This window comes from Drosophila bipectinata, chromosome 2R, assembly GCF_030179905.1.
Source record: "Drosophila bipectinata strain 14024-0381.07 chromosome 2R, DbipHiC1v2, whole genome shotgun sequence".
NCBI classification, from domain to species: Eukaryota; Metazoa; Arthropoda; class Insecta; order Diptera; family Drosophilidae; genus Drosophila; species Drosophila bipectinata.
The window spans coordinates 25,107,267-25,128,551 of NC_091737.1; the positions used below are offsets into that span (position 1 = coordinate 25,107,267).

The 21,285-nt window shown below is 38.7% G+C and overlaps 3 protein-coding genes across 4 annotated transcripts; 2 read left to right on the plus strand and 1 right to left on the minus strand.

Moving 5' to 3' along the window:
* Window positions 1-558: 558 nt before the first annotated feature.
* LOC108118916 (uncharacterized) lies at window positions 559-4,649 on the minus strand. Of its 2 annotated transcripts, none has more exons than XM_017231858.2 (3): window positions 4,457-4,649; window positions 1,372-1,985; window positions 559-1,314 (listed from the first exon to the last, which is right to left on the minus strand). In XM_017231858.2, the coding sequence occupies exons 2-3, from the start codon at window positions 1,982-1,984 to the stop codon at window positions 779-781; spliced, it is 1,149 nt and encodes a 382-aa protein (XP_017087347.2). In that variant the 5' UTR covers window position 1,985; window positions 4,457-4,649; the 3' UTR covers window positions 559-778. The 2 variants fall into 2 exon arrangements, with proteins under 2 accessions (XP_017087347.2, XP_017087348.2); XM_017231859.3 differs by lacking the exon at window positions 4,457-4,649 and adding an exon at window positions 4,391-4,414.
* A 1,338-nt stretch (window positions 4,650-5,987) lies between these two features.
* Window positions 5,988-19,803, plus strand: LOC108118788 (uncharacterized). The gene is made up of 2 exons (XM_017231585.3): window positions 5,988-6,046; window positions 19,381-19,803. The coding sequence occupies exon 2, from the start codon at window positions 19,447-19,449 to the stop codon at window positions 19,801-19,803; it is 357 nt and encodes a 118-aa protein (XP_017087074.2). The 5' UTR covers window positions 5,988-6,046; window positions 19,381-19,446.
* A 447-nt stretch (window positions 19,804-20,250) lies between these two features.
* Window positions 20,251-20,766, plus strand: LOC108118723 (uncharacterized). Its single transcript, XM_017231514.2, has 4 exons — window positions 20,251-20,339; window positions 20,397-20,545; window positions 20,605-20,699; window positions 20,758-20,766. The coding sequence occupies exons 1-4, from the start codon at window positions 20,251-20,253 to the stop codon at window positions 20,764-20,766; spliced, it is 342 nt and encodes a 113-aa protein (XP_017087003.2).
* The last annotated feature ends 519 nt before the right edge of the window (window positions 20,767-21,285 follow it).

Consider the following 21,285-nt stretch of genomic DNA (forward strand, 5'->3'; position numbering starts at 1 on the left):
TTCCGTTTTATTTACCTTATTGATTTTCTTCTTTTGTATGTTTGTATCCACATAGGAGTACAGGGGCATACCTATGTAGAACCGAGAAAGTCAAGTCAAAGTTGCATTTCCTGGAAAAAGATGAATGCCTTTTTGAATTTTCTTATAACTGTGTCTTTTAGCTCCAAAAAGTATGCTTTAAAAACTTTTCCACGCCCTGGCACACACATAAACAGAAATACACCTGCTGGGACATTTTGTTTCCCCAACTCAGTGTCAGCCTTAAATGTCCCAAACATTCATCAAAGTCCGGCGTTAAAACCATTTCCGTGTTCTTTTCTGTTCCCCCGGAACAAATTGTCGAAAAAATAAGCATTCGGCTCGTGACGCCACAACTAATTAGACTAAAATGACGTTCGCCTGGGATAGTGTCGCTGCCATGCCAAGTTATTTGTTTTTCGGCTGCACTGGGCCTGGCTAAATGCCATTTGCTTAAACTAATATGTGGAATAAGCTGCTGACCAATAGTTTGAGGGGAATAATAAAATAATACAAATAATAGAAGAAGTGCCTATCATAAAAAGTTTGACTTTCAAATGTTTATTCGTTAAAAATAATAATGAAAAGCTATACATCTACGAAAAACATACTCAGTTATTTGGTCTGGTGTAAATGTGTGTTTTTTTGTGAGTGTACTATGTATGAACGATGACTTAAGTACAAATAATGGATGCGAACGTGACATGCTAACCCTAACCCAAGCACCCAAGGTCAGTGCATCCCTTTTTATCCTTTTATCTCAAAAATGGCGCTGCATCACCCGATCCAGATCGTTCCAGCTGCAGGAATAGTCGATCTGGAGAAGACCCTTCTTGCTCAGTCCGAATTTACGGGCGTAAATTCCCGAGTAGAGCGAGGAGTCGCCCTCGCCGCTGGAGTGAGGTGAGGCGCCCCTCTGACCTCCGCCCAGGGTTCCGTAGAGGGTCGAGGGGGCGGCGTATATGAGCGACGTGGCCTGATGCTGGCACTCGCTGCAATCCGGTAAGCTGCAGTACGGCAGTGTAGCGTACGGATTGCAGTAGTCGTAGGCGGGAGAAAGCGGCGGCGGCGCGGGAAAGTCGATCTGCGGAGGCGTGACTTGTGAAGTCGCCGCCTTTCCGCTGCGCTTGCGCCTCGGATGGGGGGCAGTACCGTAGCCTATGGGGTTCATGTTCCTGGCCACCTGGCTGGGGACGGAGCGGCGTTGCAAGGTGGTGGCCCTGCGCTGGGCCACCGGATACGTCATCTCATCGCCGATCGAGGAAGGATGCTCAGTGGAGCTGGCACTAGAGAAGCCTTAAAAGGAAAATGGATAAAATAATACAAAAAAATGAAGAGAATCCAAAAACTCACCTCCAAAGCCATTATACAGTTGACGCTGCTCTTCCCCATAGATATCCCCCGGCTGAACCTCCTCCCCCTCACCATATTCCTCCTCACCATCGTTTAGGTGCAGCTCCCTGGTCATGGTGGCCATGTAGTCCTCATAGCGACTGGGCACCCCATAGATGTCACTCCGGGCCGTATAAAGTGGCTCTTTGCGAGCACTACGGCTGCGCCTGCGACTCCTCTGGGGCACACAGCACTCCAATTGGCACTGGGCGCGTGACACGCGACGCGTCTGTGTGTGTGGGCGTGGCATTGTGGCCGACATACCCGCCCCATATCCGTAGGTGGGGCTGGGGGTCAGCGAGTTCTGACCGGTCCCGTAGGTCGGTTCGTCGCCCAACTGGCCCACGGTTACATCATCGATCTTCTTGCGCACATAATCATAGTTCTCCAGGTCCCAGGGATCCACATAGCAACGCTGAGAGGGCAGCAAAGTGGTTCCATAAATATCTTCCGTATTGTCAATGGTGTAATAGGGGGATTCCAGGGCTCCCACACCCTCCGATGAGCTACCAGGTAACGCCTGTTTGGGACCGGCTCGTCGACGCCTAGGAGTGGTTTGACTTCTTTCCCGCATGCTGTTAAGGATTTTGTAATCATACTTTAATAATACTTTTAAAATAATACTTTAAAATTATTTATTTAATTAACTTTTACTCTAAGCCTTTTAATAAAAATGATTCAAAACCCCGAAAAATTTAATTTTTGTTGCTCTCTGCTCCCAGACTGTAAAAAGCATGAGCAAGTGCATCAACTGGTTGCCATTTCAATGGCTTTGCTTATGTAACATAATTTGTGGCTAATACTGGCATCTCTTCCGTCAACCATCCGAACCTGTTCTTCAGAGTTGGCCGCGAATTTTCCCGCCGTGGATCCTAAGCCGGATCACCTTGCAACCAGTATATATGTATCTATATCTTTTGCTATTTGCAGGTGTTACACTTTACAACATCGCGGCAAACATTAGCCGGTTTATGAATCTGCATAACCAATCAATTGGCATTCCAATGGACAATAACCACCAGTGATATTCCATTAGCCGGACCAACTGGTTCACTTCCAAAAGGAAATTTAATATCCAATAGATAGTTTTAGCCCGTTTTTGGTTTACTTATTTAATATTCAAAATATCATTTTAATTAAAAATCTGAAAACTGAAATTGAGCTGGCCCATTTAATTGAAAAATGCAAAACAAACCAGGTGAAGTAATTGCACTGAAAAAAAGGCTAACAAATACTAAGAATTCGGGTGAGGCGTGGCATGCTACCAATGATGATTGCCAGTATCCATTTGGGCAGTAAGGTTAACTAGATTTGACAGAAGTTAGTGGTGGCCAATCCCTCCGATTTTGATTCCGAATAATGCCAAAAAATAATCTTTTAATGTCTCTAGAGCCCTCTGAATGAAAATCATTTAATATTTACAACACACAGCGCCTAAAATTTATAATTAATACTTTTTTTGTAGCTTTTAATTTTAAGCTTTAAAAGTTATGGTTATTTTTTTTATAAAGTTTCTGGTTTTTTCCCTCGAAGTAACGCCCATTTGAAAAAGGTTTTATGCAATCTTTTTGTGGCATTTGTAATTTTTTCGTTTGATTTGCATACAAATTTGTGTGTGCTATGTTTTTGGAGTGTTTTGTTTTAATCTCTTTGGGTTATCGATTAACATTTGTATAGACACAAACTATAAAAGGTTTCAGACCTTCCTCGCTATTTTTTTACATGTTTGGGGAATACATATTTTTGAAAAAGAAAAAACAACGTGACTTGGCTGTGGCACGCAAATGAAATCGTGTATCTGCGGGTCTATCAGGGTTCATACAATTTTTATGGCATATATCCAAACATTAAATATATGTGAAAATACACACACAGACCTATCACAATGCAGTTCCAGCGATTTGCACGCAAGAGAAAATAGCTGAAGGTTTTTTTTGGGTTTTAGCCATGAGTTATTTATTATTGAAACGAAATCAAAATTGCATTAACAGGAGAATGTATCGAAACAAAAAGATTGCTGCTAACAGAATTGTTAATATTACGTATACCCCAGATTGTGCTTGAAAGGCAGAGTATTTACAAACGTCAAACACTATAATTTAATTTTATTTTGTAATCAAGTAATTCTTCCATTAAATTTATTAATTAATGTTACATATACGCCACATGTCCCTTAACCTAGGCAACCTAATTGCCAGCAAAACGTTCAACCACAATTAGAGTCACAGATGCATTTATGCAAATATGGTAGCCGTTTAGTTCCTCCAGTCCCTGTTAATTAATTGGCATCTTTGGCATGAAGACTGCCACTGCTCTGCGGTTGACTGATTGGCCTGGTCAACCTCAGTTTCGTTGGGGCCTCAATTGCCCCTTTGACTTTGGCTCTGGCTTTAGGCCATTTGCATACCAAATGTGTCAAGTTCGAGCCAAATTACTTTGTGTAATCAAGTGAGTTTGTAAACGATGCTTGATGGATGGTATTCAATCAGTATCTAAAGCTTATGAAGTATCTATTAGAGGGCATACGTTTCCGGATTTGTTATTTTTAGTCGCCAAAATCTCTTAAGGCAATAATTAACCGCCGGAATCTCCTACAACCTTTACGAATTGATTTCGGTATCGATTTTTAATGCAAAATAACTGGAAACTACAAGTTTGCCAAATGCCATTCGACCTTGTTAAGTATTGGAACATGTTTGAATATTTATTCGAATGATATCATATCCAAATTCGAATTTACATGAACCGAATTGGTGGCAGGGTGAAATTAATTCACGAAGCGAGCTCTGCCGCACCTTCCGAATGAAGATGTAAGGTCTTTCAGAGTGATTCACCTGCGAGGAACAGTTCTTAGCATGCCTGGGCGTCTCAGTTCTTAAATGGTGATCATTACACTTTCAGATGGCATTGCCCCACGCAGAAGATCCCACTAGCTCGACAATCCCATAAAAAAATAAAAAACAAAAACAAAACCAAACACCTTCAGAGATCTACGGCCCACAACTTTCTTTGCTTTTGACACAGTTTCCTAGACGGTATCGTTCACCTTTTTTGGGTTCGGGAATATTTAAATTAAAATTTTGATTAGTTTTGGCTTTCAGTCACTTGTAGAATTTATATTCAAATTTCGGTCACAGTTCTTTTTTGCCAAGTTGTGAATTGCGAATTTCAAACACGTCTCAGTCGCGGCTTTTTCATTTTCAACGCGCATGCGCACACGCGTTGCTCTCGCTTCTCAAACCGGCGCTCAACTAACTGTTTTCGGTTGAAGCCAGGCTTGCTGCAGACACCTTTCTTGGCTCACAGCATGTTCGACGTGGTTTGATCGTCAGCCAGAGGTTCGAGGCTCTTTTTGGGGCTTGCCGTTTTTTTATTTTTCAAAATTAATTAGAGTTTCCATTCAGTGTTTATGGCTCTGGCAGAGTGTAACTACTGGTGGAGCGATAATTAATTAGCAGTAAATTAAAGTGACAGTTCAGTGATTATGTCACAGTGGGAGAGCTCTGCCGAAATCACATTGATATGCAAATGAATGAAAGAAATGCCCCAACTAAGGCCCTAACACTTTGAAAGCCCGCCGAGCTTGGAATTCGCTGATTCATGTCATTTTTAACAATTATTGAGAAGAAAATAAATGCGGCCAACATCACCTTGAAGTATAAACCACTTTGGCCAGACTAAGTCGCTTAAAGCAGTTGGCCAAGTTCAAGTTTTTTTTCTCTTGCCTCTGACTAGGAAAGAAATTGAGAAATTACATCACTTGACTTTCGGCTTAAACTTCAGCTTTTGGGTGGGGCAATCGTCGGTGTCTCTGCAACCTGCTGATGGGCATCATTTCTCATTCGAGGCTGGATTGTTCCCATTGTCAGCAGCTTTTTGGGGCAACTTCTGTGGCTTTTTGCCTCTCAAAATATAAGCCCATTTAATTTATGCATATTTTTTTGCGTCTGTCTTGTGCCGGTTATAAATACCCAAAAAATGTATTTATAATACAAATTGTAGGAAAAAATAGCTTTCACTTTCAATGCGGTGGCGGTTGCCGTTTATTTTTTTATTGTCCAAAAATCGTGCCATTATTTATGGCTTTTTGTTTAGCCGGGTCAGTTATTATATTTTTCTTTTTTTGTGGTAAGCTTTGAGTGGCAACAAGCTATTGATGGGCTATAGAAAAGCTAAAAACAATTCAATTAAGCCCACAGTTTGCGGTCAGATAAGTCGTCCAAAAATGGCAATTAGCCAATAATTGCTTGGTTTATTTTTCAAGACTCGTAAATATTTGATTGAAAAAATGTAGGCAAGTAATCTTCCATAAAAGGAAATCAATTTAATAAAATTGATAGAACTTAGTTATATCCTTTCAGTTTATTTAGATGGATTCCAGTTCGACATTCCTCGCCTTAGAATTCATAGACGTATTTGCCCCCATTTTGGCGACTCCAGATCAATTTGCCGCTTTTAATGGCAACAAGCATGCTGAGAATTGCAGCACACGCTGCCAACGCACAGGAAACCGGCTGCACCTGGTCAGACACCTTGGGGAAGGGGGCAACAAGGCGCAGGGGTGGTGCCACCGCAACCAGATGTTTGCCTTTGACTGGCGGCAGTCTCGTTGATCTCTGCTCCAATTCCAATATGTGTGAGTGTGTTTTTTTTTGTTTTGCCTCCTTTTCGCACCGAACACGACATTGTGCAACATGCTCTTCGATATGGCAAAAACCCCCAGCTCACTGCTCCACCATGCCCCTTCGATTTGTGGCAGCTGCAGCGCGCATTAGAGATGGTGAGACGCAGATTGCGCTGCACCCAGATCCCATATCCCAGATCCAAATCCGTGGCGATTCGAATGGGCATAGCATACATATGTTGCCCCGTTTAACTCTCCGCTTGTCACCCAACTTGCCACTTTCGATTTTTCATAGAGGTGGCACTGAGAGAAAAGATTTTTGATAGACTCTTGAAAGATTTTAGAAAAAAGAAAACACCTAAAAATTCACGTTTGGTACTTCCAATGTTAGTTTTTACCAAAGTTCCACAAATTAAGCAAGGACTTGTGGTTTATATTTTTTAAGCCTTAAGGAAGACGATAAAGTATTACAATATTTTCTATAAATCTTTAAATTCATGTGTAATCTCTATATACATTTTTTCTGCAACTCACTGCCTTTGTTCGCGGCTCACCCTCCCATCCCCTTGGCAGTAATTGTGAGTGGACCTGGCCATTTATGGCGTTTTACTTCTTCGGACCCATTTGGTCCGCCATGTCGGACATTTTGCACGTGTTCAGCCCACAAAAGGGAAACAAAAATGGGGAATAAAAAGCAACAAAAATGAGAAAAAAGGGGAGCTAAAAAACTGGGAGAGAAACAGGGAAGAAATATGCCCGGTAATTGTGTGCTTCCCATTTGATGTGTCAGCAAAACCGTTTTTGTGGTTCTTTCTGCAAATGTCGGGACAATTGTCAGGTCCAAAAAAAAGACCCAAAAAAAGAATAAACCATTACCTCAAAGGACCACTGCCCTCCTTTGAGGGTAAATTATTCAATGGGGGGAAAAAGGTAACGTAAATTAATCATTTAATCTAAAAAAATGAATGGTTGTGCGAGTGTTCTGGATCTATTTTTGATAAGGGTACTCTTTTAAATCTTTTATAAGATTAAATTAAATAATTCATAACAAACGGACCTAAAATATTAAAAATTTTCTCATATTGAGTTTATCTTATTCGAAAAGCTATTATCAATTGGTGATCTTTCAGCTTAAGGGCTTAGTTCAATGGCCAAATACAATGGACCATAACTGAAACCATTAGGTTTGTGTTTAAATCCATTCATTGCTCAATCTCCGCGATGATGCAATAATACCTAGTACTGCAGGCAAAAAGCCTCAGCAGCCAACCAAAAAAAAACCAACAACATAAGCACCATCGGGCATCAGCAACAGCATCATCACCTCATCATCGCCATCATCGTAGACATCCCCATCGACATCTGACATGCCGAGGGCCAAGCACAGCGCCTCCATCGAAATCTCAGTAACCATCTTTGTCTTCATAGAGATGCTAGAGAGCTTACTTACTATGTATATCTCCAACAATCATTGCTGACGCACAGATCATGTGGCACTGGCACAAATTATTTTAGACTAAACAAGAAAGGAAATCTAACTTCGGACGGAGCTGAAGTTGATAAATCCTGCAGTTAAGATCGAATATAGAACGCAAATATCGGATAAAGTGGCCGCTCAAGATAAAGCCATGATTTTGGAACCTTTGTAGCCATCACTGCGGACCCTATAGGGGAAAACCCTATTTTCATAGGAACCCATCACGAAAAATGGACAACAAATGAAAAAAATAGTTTGTCTTAGGGTTTTGATGCAGAATGGTGGAGAATCTATCCAGAAATCGTTTAAGGTACTCCGCTTGAGAATCGGTTGAGAATTGGGAAAGATATAGCCATCACAGTGGACCCTATAGGGAAAAACCCAATTTTCAAGGGGTTCCATCAAGAAAAAGGACAAAAAATCGAAAAAATATTTTATCTCAGGGATTTGATGCAGAATGGTGGAGAATCGATCCAGAAATCATTTAAGGTATTCCGATTGAGAATCGGATAAGAATTGGGGAAGATATCGCCATGCCCGTGGACCCTATAGGGCAAAACCGCATTTTCAAGGGGTTCCATCAAGAAAAAGGACAAAAAATCGAAAAAATATTTTGTCTCAGGGTTTTGATGCAGAATGGTGGAGAATCGATCCAGAAATCATTAAAGGTACTCCGCTTGAGAATCGGATAAGAATTGGGGAAGATATCGCCATGCCCGTGGACCCTATAGGGCAAATCCCCATTTTCAAGGGGTTCCATCAAGAAAAAGGACAAAAAATCGAAAAAATATTTTGTCTCAGGGTATTCATGCAGAATGGTGGAGAATCGATCCAGAAATCGTTTGAGGTACTCCGCTTGAGAATCGGATAAGAATTGGGGAAGATATCGCCATGCCCGTGGACCCTATAGGGCAAAACCCCATTTTCAAGGGGTTCCATCAAGAAAAAGGACAAAAAATCGAAAAAATATTTTGTCTCAGGGTTTTGATGCAGAATGGTGGAGAATCGATCCAGAAATCATTAAAGGTACTCCGCTTGAGAATCGGATAAGAATTGGGGAAGATATCGTCATGCCCGTGGACCCTATGGGGCAAATGCCCATTTTCAAGGGGTTCCATCAAGAAAAAGGACAAAAAATCGAAAAAATATTTTGTCTCAGGGTATTCATGCAGAATGGTGGAGAATCGATCCAGAAATCGTTTGAGGTACTCCGCTTGAGAATCGGATAAGAATTGGGGAAGATATCGCCATGCCCGTGGACCCTATATGGCAAAACCCCATTTTCAAGGGGTTCCATCAAGAAAAAGGACAAAAAATCGAAAAAATATTTTGTCTCAGGGTTTTGATGCAGAATGGTGGAGAATCGATCCAGAAATCGTTTAAAGTACTCCGCTTGAGAATCGGATAAGAATTGGGGAAGATATCGCCATGCCCGTGGACCCTATAGGGCAAAACCGCATTTTCAAGGGGTTCCATCAAGAAAAAGGACAAAAAATCGAAAAAATATTTTGTCTCAGGGTTTTGATGCAGAATGGTGGAGAATCGATCCAGAAATCGTTGAAGGTACTCCGCTTGAGAATCGGATGAGAATTGGGGAAGATATAGCCATCACAGTGGACCCTATAGGGCAAAACCCCATTTTCAAGGGGTTCCATCAAGAAAAAGGACAAAAAATCGAAAAAATATTTTGTCTCAGGGTTTTGATGCAGAATATTGGAGAATCGATCCAGAAATCATTTAAGGTACTCCGCTTGAGAATCGGATATGAATTGGGGAAGACATTGCCATGCCCGTGGACCCTATAGGGCAAAACCCCATTTTCAAGGGGTTCCATCAAGAAAAAAGACAAAAAATCGAAAAAATATTTTGTCTCAGGGTTTTGATGCAGAATGGTGGAGAATCGATCAAGAAATCGTTTAAGGTACTCCGCTTGAGAATCGGATAAGAATTGGGGAAGATATAGCCATGCCCGTGGACCCTATAGGGGAAGATATCGCCATGCCCGTGGACCCTATAGGGCAAAACCGCATTTTCAAGGGGTTCCATCAAGAAAAAGGACAAAAAATCGAAAAAATATTTTGTCTCAGGGTTTTGATGCAGAATATTGGAGAATCGATCCAGAAATCGTTTAAGGTACTCCGCTTGAGAATCGGATAAGAATTGGGGAAGATATCGTCATGCCCGTGGACCCTATGGGGCAAATCCCCATTTTTAAGGGGTTCCATCAAGAAAAAGGACAAAAAATCGAAAAAATCGATCCAGAAATCGTTGAAGGTACTCCGCTTGAGAATCGGATGAGAATTGGGGAAGATATAGCCATCACAGTGGACCCTATAGGGCAAAACCCCATTTTCAAGGGGTTCCATCAAGAAAAATTGACAAAAAATCGAAAAAATATTTTGTCTCAGGGTTTTGATGCAGAATGGTGGAGAATCGATCCAGAAATCATTTAAGGTACTCCGCTTGAGAATCGGATATGAATTGGGGAAGACATTGCCATGCCCGTGGACCCTATAGGGCAAAACACCATTTTCAAGGGGTTCCATCAAGAAAAAGGACAAAAAATCGAAAAAATATTTTGTCTCAGGGTTTTGATGCAGAATGGTGGAGAATCGATCAAGAAATCGTTTAAGGTACTCCGCTTGAGAATCGGATAAGAATTGGGGAAGATATAGCCATGCCCGTGGACCCTATAGGGGAAGATATAGCCATGCCCGTGGACCCTATAGGGCAAAACCCCATTTTCAAGGGGTTCCATCAAGAAAAAGGACAAAAAATCGAAAAAATTTTTTTGTCTCAGGGTTTTGATGCAGAATGGTGGAGAATCGATCCAGAAATCATTTAAGGTACTCCGCTTGAGAATCGAATGAGAATTGGGAAAGATATCGCCATGCCCGTGGACCCTATAGGGCAAAACCGCATTTTCAAGGGGTTCCATCAAGAAAAAGGACAAAAAATCGAAAAAATATTTTGTCTCAGGGTTTTGATGCAGAATGGTGGAGAATCGATCAAGAAATCGTTTAAGGTACTCAGCTTGAGAATCGGTTGATAATTGGGAAAGATATAGCCATCACAGTGGACCCTATAGGGCCAAACCCCATTTTCAAGGGGTTCCATCAAGAAAAATTGACAAAAAATCGAAAAAATATTTTGTCTCAGGGTTTTGATGCAGAATGGTGGAGAATCGATCAAGAAATCGTTTAAGGTACTCAGCTTGAGAATCGGTTGATAAATGGGGAAGATATAGCCATGCGCGTGGACCCTATAGGGCAAAACCCCATTTTCAAGGGGTTCCATCAAGAAAAAGGACAAAAAATCGAAAAAATATTTTGTCTCAGGGTTTTGATGCAGAATGGTGGAGAATCGATCAAGAAATCGTTTAAGGTACTCCGCTTGAGAATCGGATGAGAATTGGGAAAGATATAGCCATCACAGTGGACCCTATGGGGCAAAACCCCATTTTCAAGGGGTTCCATCAAGAAAAAGGACAAAAAATCCAAAAAATATTTTGTCTCAGGGTTTTGATGCAGAATGGTGGAGAATCGATCAAGAAATCGTTTAAGGTACTCAGCTTGAGAATCGGTTGATAATTGGGGAAGATATAGCCATCACAGTGGACCCTATAGGGCAAAACCCCATTTTCAAGGGGTTCCATCAAGAAAAATTGACAAAAAATCGAAAAAATATTTTGTCTCAGGGTTTTGATGCAGAATGGTGGAGAATCGATCCAGAAATCATTTAAGGTACTCCGCTTGAGAATCGGATGAGAATTGGGAAAGATATAGCCATCACAGTGGACCCTATAGGGCCAAAAGCCATTTTCAAGGGGTTCCATCAAGAAAAAGGACAAAAAATCGAAAAAATATTTTGTCTCAGGGTTTTGATGCAGAATGGTGGAGAATCTATCCAGAAATCGTTTAAGGTACTCCGCTTGAGAATCGGATGAGAATTGGGAAAGATATCGCCATGCCCGTGGACCCTATAGGGCAAAACCCCATTTTCAAGGGGTTCCATCAAGAAAAAGGACAACAAATCGAAAAAATATTTTGTCTCAGGGTTTTGATGCAGAATGGTGGAGAATCGATCCAGAAATCATTTAAGGTACTCCGCTTGAGAATCGGATGAGAATTGGGAAAGATATAGCCATCACAGTGGACCCTATAGGGCCAAACCCCATTTTCAAGGGGTTCCATCAAGAAAAAGGACAAAAAATCGAAAAAATATTTTGTCTCAGGGTTTTGATGCAGAATGGTGGAGAATCTATCCAGAAATCGTTTAAGGTACTCCGCTTGAGAATCGGACATGAATTGGGGAAGATATAGCCATCACAGTGGACCCTATAGGGCAAAACCCCATTTTCAAGGGGTTCCATCAAGAAAAAGGACAAAAAATCGAAAAAATATTTTGTCTCAGGGTTTTGATGCAGAATGGTGGAGAATCGATCCAGAAATCATTTAAGGTACTCCGCTTGAGAATCGGATGAGAATTGGGAAAGATATAGCCATCACAGTGGACCCTATAGGGCAAACCCCGTTTTCAAGGGGTTCCATCAAGAAAAAGGACAAAAAATCGAAAAAATATTTTGTCTCAGGGTTTTGATGCAGAATGGTGGAGAATCGATCCAGAAATCGTTTAAGGTATTCTGCTTGAGAATCGGTTGAGAATTGGGGAGATATAGCCAACACTGTGGACCCTATAGGGGAAACCGCATTTTCAAGGGGTTCCGTCAACAAATCGTTTAAGGTACTCCGATGGTAATTTTTTTCTGAATACATTTTTTGACTTTTTTTTGTTCTATTGTGAGTAAATTTTCAATTTCATGCCACAAACTGTGACACCACCGGCCAAGCAACCACCCACACACACTGACACAGACGGCTACGCCCATAGATACATCTTGACTGATGATGCCTCAAGTTCAAGATACAAAAACATTTTGCTAACAAAACAATTTCCAGCGCGAGTGTGTGGCTGGTACATTGTGCATTGTTTTTGCCAAAGTAACGAAACATTTTTTTTCTTAAACTTCCGCGTCGTCTCGAGATACATGTGGCTTGGAGATACGTTGCTGAGGTAGCAGCAACAAGTACCTGGAGGAGGAGAGTCATTGTCTTTGGTCTTTAAATTGCGTTTCTTCTCGCGGTTGTGGTTCCCTTGCCTTGCCCAGCTCTCTTATCACACACTTCATTAATTTTGTTTCGCTTTTCATTGCAGTCGGTAATTATGGTTACAGTTATGCTTGTGTATCTGCCAGATGCAGATACAAGCAGAGTTTCACTTTTTTGCAGAGGGGTTGTCTTCTATTCAATATTGCAAAATTGCATGCTGCACTTGAAAAGAGCTTGCCACGCGTGAAGCCCACCATCTAGCAGATACAATATTTGTTTGTAGTTATGCTGCCTCATAGGCAGCTTAGATGATTTTAACGCTTCGTTAACAAAACTAAAATTACAATCGTTAACCATGGGATATTTTTTTGGTTTTTTTTTTGCCAACGAAATCATTAAATCAATTAATGTTCCACGAAAAAAAAACTAAAACACAAAAGTTGAAAATTATAAACCAAAACTGAAAATTAAACTGAAACGAAAACCATAAACCGAAACTAGATTATGCGGATGACTTCTATTTGAAAAAAATTCAGAATTTAAAGGGAAAACCATTTAGTTTAATGTGACCTCGTGTTTCCTAGAATTTTATTTAAATGATATGCAAGCTAAAATTATTTTTTTTTATAAAAATTGGCCATAAAAACGGAAAACTTTGCTTCCCCACAGGAAACCATTAAAATGTTGCACTTTATGGTACAACCATTAACTTTACAGCAACCAATCTGGACACGGAAACTTTGCTAAAATTAAAAAGAAAAAAAAGTGCACAAAATAATAACAATGTTTAATTAATTATGATTACCTTATGAAGGCTTCAGTCTGGAAGCAATTCCAGCTGCATTTCAAAAATTCCCTCTAATTATCGAGGTCCGCAGATCGCGTGAGCGGATTTTGGCCAAGACGATGCTGGCGACAAGTTCAATGGCTCACACCCACAACCACGCTAGCACACACATACTCCCCGTTATAGCCAATTTGCATTGTTTGAGCTTGAGCTCTCGTTTTAATTAGCGGTTGCAATTACAATTACACATACGACATGTTGTACGAACGGAGTTGGAAATGCATAATTTACAGAATAATTATGTGGAAAGTTGGCTAATTGAAATTGAATGATAAGCCATCTACTAGTGGTCTTTTGGTTAAAAAATACCTATATTTGACATTCTAAAATCAATGTCAAAGTTTGTTTTATTAAAAGATTATTTATTCTTAAAGCTTCCGCGTTTTGAAAGAACTTTGTTTGAGGATTTGCATGATAATAGAGCAGAATAGAGATGGTTTTTTCATCAATGAATGTATATTTTACTCTTTGTTGGCTAACTTACTAACATTATTGTTGTTACAGTTTAAGCCTTAAATTTCTAGGTTTCGCATTTGGCAATGTAATTATCACACTGACGGCCAGCCATTTTATCCCAAGGCCTCCATAATTTGGCCAGCAATAATATTTAATCGGTATGTTTATTATTTGTTATTAACCCATTATGTTCATTTCCTACGCCAAGGTACACAAAAAAAGAGATATATATCTGTTTTTATTGATATTTCTGCAATGCACTTCATTCCGGCTATCCTAATGCGATTTTATTTGCTTTGCCTCGCCAATAAATATAAAAACAAACACAAGACAAAATCTGTCAATGATTTCGGTGTGAATTTTGCTCCCGTCATCGTCATAATCGTTATTATGATTTCTTCAGTATTTCTTCGATCTTGACAGAATCGCGACACTCCAAACACCTTAACGATGATGTCATCGATTCGATTGCCAAATCTAAGGTACTACTAGGAAATCGTTTTGAACTTATGCAAATTTTAATTTGCTTTGATTAGCACTTAAGAGCGGAATTTTAAATATATTGTTATTTCGAGCTTATGGAGAATTGTTGAGGCGGATACCGAATTTGTGGGGAAACAATTTGTCAAGCCAAATAATTGGTCATAAAAAGGCACATAAAACGAACTTATTTAGATTTACTTTCGGTTTTTATGAGGGCAAGGTGTTTAGCTAAAGAATGATATCTTGATTTTGCAAAAAGTCTGTTATTATGGCTTTGGTTCGACTTTAAAATTCCCTACAACTTCTTGATTTATATTTATTGAATTTATTTATTTCCACTTGAAATTCCTTTTGTCGGCATAAAATTTTGCAATCACTATAATTGTGGCCTACAAACGACATAAGTGCCAATGATATTTTGGGGGCAATTAGCAAACTGGACACGTCCAAACACCGGGTTCTTGTGGCATTTAGAGGCTACCATGTCCAAACATGGCCAAAACAGCAACAATCACCGTTAAGCTCACAAATTTGGCAGCCAGACGAGGCTGTTAAAGGGAAAACATAATAAACAAGACAAAAAATATATAAAAAAGTAGAAGAATATCAAGACAAAAGCAACAATAGCTTAATTTGCATGCAAGACACCAACAAAAAGCTTATTTTTCAATTATTTGGTCGGAAAGGTCGAACCAGTGGCATGCAAGTTCGATTCCGAACATGTTGCATAGAGCAGGTGCTATTGGCCACGCCTGCGCCAATGTATGTTACACCTGTGCCCCTAAATAAGCCATAAGCTTAATTACTAGCCAAAAAAAATAAAAAGAAATACTATTTTCAAAGAGGAATACGAAGTTTTTATACACTGGCTGGGATAAGAACTTTCAGAAATTATTTTTACGAAAATATAGATTTATTTAAAAAAAATGTATGCAAAAGTTTTTAATATTTAGAATTATCTCAAATCTATCTTATCTTAAATTGCCAATTATTTTTGAGAAAAAATATAAAAAAAAACTCCAAGTCAAAATAGTACCAAATATATTTTAAAATCTCTAGGAAAACTTTTAAGACCTCTCCTAGAGTATCGAATTAAAAACAACAACAACAAATGGCATTAATTACCACAACAAATTCTCTGCGTCTTCGCCTATCTGGGAGTGAGTTGTATTAACTGGACAGACGGATAAATCGTCTATGGTCATTCTTCTTGCCACACGATTGCGACAAACCGTGGCAATAGGCGGTCAGATTTGGCCAACCGTTCACCAGATCGAATTGACCAATCTTCGACAGGGGGTCTATGCTTTATATTATGTATATATTTTTGTTGGTAGCTAATATGGGCAGGGGATTTGCTCGGAGGCTTTCATTAGAGCACTGAACCATTTGACATTTAAGTGCGACGACCTCACGCATGCGCGCGCTTCGCTTTTCGGTTTTTTTCGGTTTTCCTTTGAATATTTATTTTGGATTTCCTCAGGGCCCAGTCTACAAACATGGCTGTTGGTTGTTTGGCTGTTGGCTATCAACAAGTCCGGCTTTAATGGCTACCAAAGACCTTAGACCTTCAATCGCTTTTGGGCTAACTAAATGCCCAAATGCTCACCGATCCGCCTCGGGTCAATCAGATCTCTCCCTCCCCCAAAAATAATAAAACAAGAAAACGCCTAGACACGAAGAAAAATAATTACACAAATTGTGTGTTTCGAATCTGTTAGCTAAGTATTAGCCTGGCTAAAACGTTTGAAACACTTTCGTTTCGGGTCTAGGGGCAGGGGTATTGGGAGAAAGAAAACATTGTATAATCAACATTAGGCGGTGGGAATTGGCAATCATTTCTGGGTACAAATTAAAATTATATTACAACATTTTCTTAGACAAAAACAAAAGCCCACTGATTACAGGAGGCCAAATCGAAAATGCACTCAACCATCGCCTCTTGGCTATAATATGCCGGCCAAAATGCAACTGAAACTAGCCTGGCCGAGAGACTGAAGCTCAAAACTGAAACCTGAAAATGAAACTGAAAACTAAAAACTGAAAACTGACCTGCCCAAAAGAGTAAAAAGCAACAAGACGCTTGAAAGTGAAAGTTTGTTGTTGTCTTTCAGCTGATTTTGTTGCTTTCCGTTTTACAGTTAAACGGGGGCGCAGCCAACGCTGATTGCATTGCCGCATGCCGCATTGCCAGCATCACGCGAATTGCGAATTTTCGAATTGCAAACTGCAACTGGCAACTGCCACTAGCTGGCTACAAATTCATTTGCCGCATCCGAATTAAATAATTTTGATTGCAGCGCCAGCAATCAAATAAAGATCTCTTTAAGGCCATTTTTGACTTTTGGTAAAACCTATCTATCAGAGTGCAGACTATTTCGACACCCATTGATTTGAAACAAAATAGTAAAAATTAAACATTTATTTTCTTGGGAATTTTGTATCATTTAATGCAATTTTTACTAAGAAGACTAAATCTACCTTCAAAATATAGGCTTGAAATCCATTAAAGTTTTTCATTCATATAGTATTTTTTCATTGTTGTTTTACAAATCTTAAAAAAGACTTTATTTTGTGCTTGACCAACTATTTATAGAAAATAGTACCTTTAATTAATCAATAAGTACTAAACTACTTAATAATAATACTTTATAATAATACTTACATAAAATCTTTATAATAATACTTTATAATAATACTTAAATTTTAACGAAATTCTATTTGAGTAATACTGTTATTATTATAGGAAAAACTTAATAAAAAACTTGGAGAGAACACATTTTCAGAAAATACTTTCTTCTCTTTAAATTTTTTAATTTTTTAGCTACTGAACAAAGATTGAACATACCCTTAAAATACCCTTTCTAATCCCCTGGTACTGGGCATTGCCAAATGCGGCCAACCCGCTGACAACTTGCAACTTCCTGCAATGCGACAAAAAGCAAAACCAAACCCGTTGGCCGCAGCTTCAAGTGGCATCTTCAGACCGCCATCTCCCTCTATCTCTCCCTCTGTTCATTTCGTCTCCTTCTTTAGCTTTTATTGTGAGCTTTTTTTCAATTTTTGTTTTTATTTTACATTTCTGGAATTTAGTTTGGGGTTCATCAATTTTCACTGCCACCGGCTGAATGGTTGATTAATAAAAACCCATTCGAGATGCCACTGGTCGGTGCATTATATAATCGATCTTTTGTTTAGAGTCGGAAGCCTAATTGAGTCTGACGAATTGATTGATGGGATTGGGATGCTGTTCCATTAAAAATTCCCGGCATAATCAAGACGCCCAGGCAGGAAAATGCACACTGATGAGAAAATATATCTCAAAATGCAATTATGGAGATTTTTTTTCCAGAGAGATCCATTTATGATATGAACTTAATTAAAATGTAATCCATAACTAAGCCAATGGGTAATGGATAGCTTTAGTTAAGACCTTGTTTTTAGGGGCGAGTATTTTTAAAAGATTATGAATAAAAATCAATATAGATTCTCATTCTTTAATTAAAAACTCAAATTAAATCTTGATGAAAAGACACTCATTTGTCATATTTTTGCTTGATTGAGTGATCATTCAATTATATCCCATTTAAGTCACCATTCATACGCTGAACTCACATCAAATCAATAGAAAGTGTTACGGTTTAGAGAAAATTCAACCCACACTCTGGCAATCGAACATTTGCAATTATTTTCAGTTGACATAGTTGGGCAAGCAAGCAGAATTGTGCGATATGATGGCTTAGACAAGTTATCGATTCAATGGGCCACTAATTGCTGGCCCAAATGCATGTCTGGCCCGTCTTGGCATGGCTTGGTTTTTAACCCATAGCCTGAGGCCATATTATAAACACCGCACGACACGCACACCAAAAATTGTTCACAAAATAATGCATAAATTTGCATTATTATGCCTCTGAGAAAATTGTCCAAACTAAACGATTTCTGTTTTCAAAAATATTTAGCTGATTGCTCTAAGAAGTAGGCTTCAATCAGTTTAAAGCCAATTAATGAAACTGATTTTTGGCCTTGGTGGATGGCATTTAATAAAAATACGTTTATGGAATAAATAAACAAACGAAAACAAATCACTCGGCTGCAAACAGTATCAAAATACCAAGTGCACAAGTGAGCTGATTGTTTTGCTTTTATTTCGAGTTTTTTTCTGCTTGATTTTCAATTGGCTTTTGTTTGTTTTTTATTGTTGTTTTCGCTCTCTACGCACTGCACTGGTTGTGGGCAAGGGGATTACGCATTTTGTTCAAGCTTTGTTTCCAGTTCTGGGCCTAGTAATTGCACCTAATTGACAGTTTGTTTAAGCCAGATTATGTGGCCAAGAATAAGGCTAATTAGATTTAATACAATAGAGATTGAACAAGAAATATAATCAAAAAGTTTAAGAAATTTAATCTAGATTTATAGATTAAATAAAATAAATTTAAAAGATTCGGTTTTCTATATAGCAGTTAAGAAAATACTTCACATAGTTTTAGGCTGTGTAAAAAGTTTTATAGAATACTTTACACTGTAGATGTAGATTACATGAAAAAAATGCGTATACGACTAGTTGAACGATCCCTAAGTTATGAAAGTAGTTCAATAAAAACTAAGTTATGTAAGAAACACTATGAAAGTCATACAATTTTGTTTAAATAAACAAACATAACCAAAGACTAGTAGCCAAAGAACTAGTTAATATACTTATACACGTATGTATATTAGTAATACTATCTTAGTACACTATCTTAGTATTAAAAAAAACGCATACCACCAATATTTCTACACACGTTTTAAAAACTGTTAAATAAACAAAAGCAGCCTTATGTTGCCGAAATGCTTATGTTTTCAAGAGTAATTAGCCAAGGTATTGCACATTCTTAGGTCATCTTCCAATGCCAAACCACTTTTTTCCATCTCATTCTTTCTATTTAGACAAGTGCTATAAGTTCTTGTTTTAATTTTATTTCATCCAACCCAGCAACTATAAATAGTTCCGGTAACACAGAAATTTCACAGTCAAAGCCCACAAATCAAAAAAGCAAAGATGAAAAGTGCTCTAAGTTTGGCGACACTCCTGATGATCCTGGCCCTGGCCTGTGCCTATTCTTCATCATCCTCGTCTTCCAGCAGCTCACCTAAGGTCTGTCTGCTCGATAACTGCAACTGGAGCTCAACCACAAACAGCTGTGGCAAATACGGAAAATCGAACCTATGCACCCGCTTTAAGAACAGCTGCAGGATGCGTTACGAGTCCTGTGTGGGCTCTACCTCATACACCGCGGTCAGCTTGTCCCAGTGCTCGGGAATCAGTGTGGGAGCACGTGGAACCTGCGGTGGATCCTCGTCGTCCTCGTCCTCATCATCGTCAAACGTGGTGCCAATTATTATACGTCGCGGTTGATTCTAAATGTTATTAGTATTAAAATTACTAAATGTTAAAATACAAATTTAATCTGTTAAAGTTTTAAAAACTATGAATCTTGAAAAATGAAAACAACCTTGGCTTGTTATTCCACTTATTTACCTTTAATATAAAGCAAAAAAAAAAGTAATTACTTAAACACCAATTTTTATCCCATTGTCCAACTTAAAAGCTGATTTTTGTTTTCTAAATATAAATAAATAGTGCTATTGAACCACTCAAGGTTAGAGACCCAAAATTTAAAGAAGATTATATCTAATATAATTATTTATATTAGCACAGGTGATAATTCGCATAATACTGTTTTAAAGTAGAGCAAATTGTTTTCCGTTTTTTTTGGCAAAATAAATACCGATAGGCTGGTATAAAAGGCCCCAAACCCAGTAATCATTTCATGTATTAAGTTGAAGTTAAATATTTAGAAGAATGAAAGCATCATTGATCGTGAGTGGACTCCTGGTTGTGATTTTTGTCGTTACGGTTTCATCCCAAAACAGCCTTGAGAACGATGAGGGGTTCGATTACTCAGTCAGAAGTAATAGCGTAAAAAACACTAACACTAGATCCCGCAGATCCCAAAGTTGTAGGCGCAAGATTCAAAAAAATTGTACGTCTTCCACCAAGTCCTGTGGCCGCCTCGGAAAGGCCAACATCTGTACTTCCTTTGAGAACGATTGTCAGCGTCAGATGAATAATTGCGGTAGTGCCGCCTCAACAAAGTGTGGGTTTTTGTGTTGATTTTTTAAATTTATTTTAATAATATATGTATTTGATTTTTAGTTTACCGCAAAGTGCATTCTAATCTCTGCCGAGGCCTACCAAAAAATACTCCTAGACCTTGTGGCAGTGGTTCCAAATCTGTAACCAACAAATCTGTAACCAGCCAAGGAAACTTAAAACTGTTTATTAAAAACTTTAAATTTCTTTAAAAAGATCGAATAGATTGAACTTTATATTTTATGGAGAAGATATGGAGAAAGATATCCCCAAAAGGGAAGTATTCTTAAATATACTTTCAGGGCATTTTAGAATAAACTATAGTTTACTCATTTTAGTGGGCTAAAATTCACAAAAAAAAAATCAATACAAAAGTGTCATAAGAATATTAACAAAAAGCCTCAAAGTATGATTTAGAACCTTCAAAATCTTTTTGCCAAAAAAAAATCCAATCCCCACACGGAAAGCAATCTTAAGCATATATTTATTTTGTTTTAAGAGATGAAATGCGAAATATTTACACAATTGGTCAAAAAACTACATAGTCTCTAAATTTATAATTTAAATATGTTTTATTGTGCATATGACTGAGCGACGAAATGGTTTTGTAAACACTCTTGAAGGCCTCGGGAAAGTATAAAAATCGCAGAACGCAGTAGGTTTCATAATATTTGTAGACGAAATGCGCTGGGGGGTGGCACTACTGGTTTTGGTGGCTTTGGTTGTTGTGGCCACGGAGGCTCA

Excerpts from the sequence above, each read along its gene's own strand:
- LOC108118916 (XM_017231858.2), bottom strand. The coding sequence starts at position 1,984 with ATGCGGGAAAGAAGTCAAACCACTCCTAGGCGTCGACGAGCCGGTCCC. Across the intron at positions 1,315-1,371 it reads ACTGTATAATGGCTTTGGAG|GCTTCTCTAGTGCCAGCTCC; the intron begins GTGAGTTTTTGG and ends TTTCCTTTTAAG.
- LOC108118788 (XM_017231585.3), top strand. The coding sequence starts at position 19,447 with ATGAAAAGTGCTCTAAGTTTGGCGACACTCCTGATGATCCTGGCCCTG.
- LOC108118723 (XM_017231514.2), top strand. The coding sequence starts at position 20,251 with ATGAAAGCATCATTGATCGTGAGTGGACTCCTGGTTGTGATTTTTGTC. Across the intron at positions 20,340-20,396 it reads AGCCTTGAGAACGATGAGGG|ATCCCAAAGTTGTAGGCGCA; the intron begins GTTCGATTACTC and ends TAGATCCCGCAG. Across the intron at positions 20,546-20,604 it reads TAGTGCCGCCTCAACAAAGT|TTTACCGCAAAGTGCATTCT; the intron begins GTGGGTTTTTGT and ends TTTGATTTTTAG.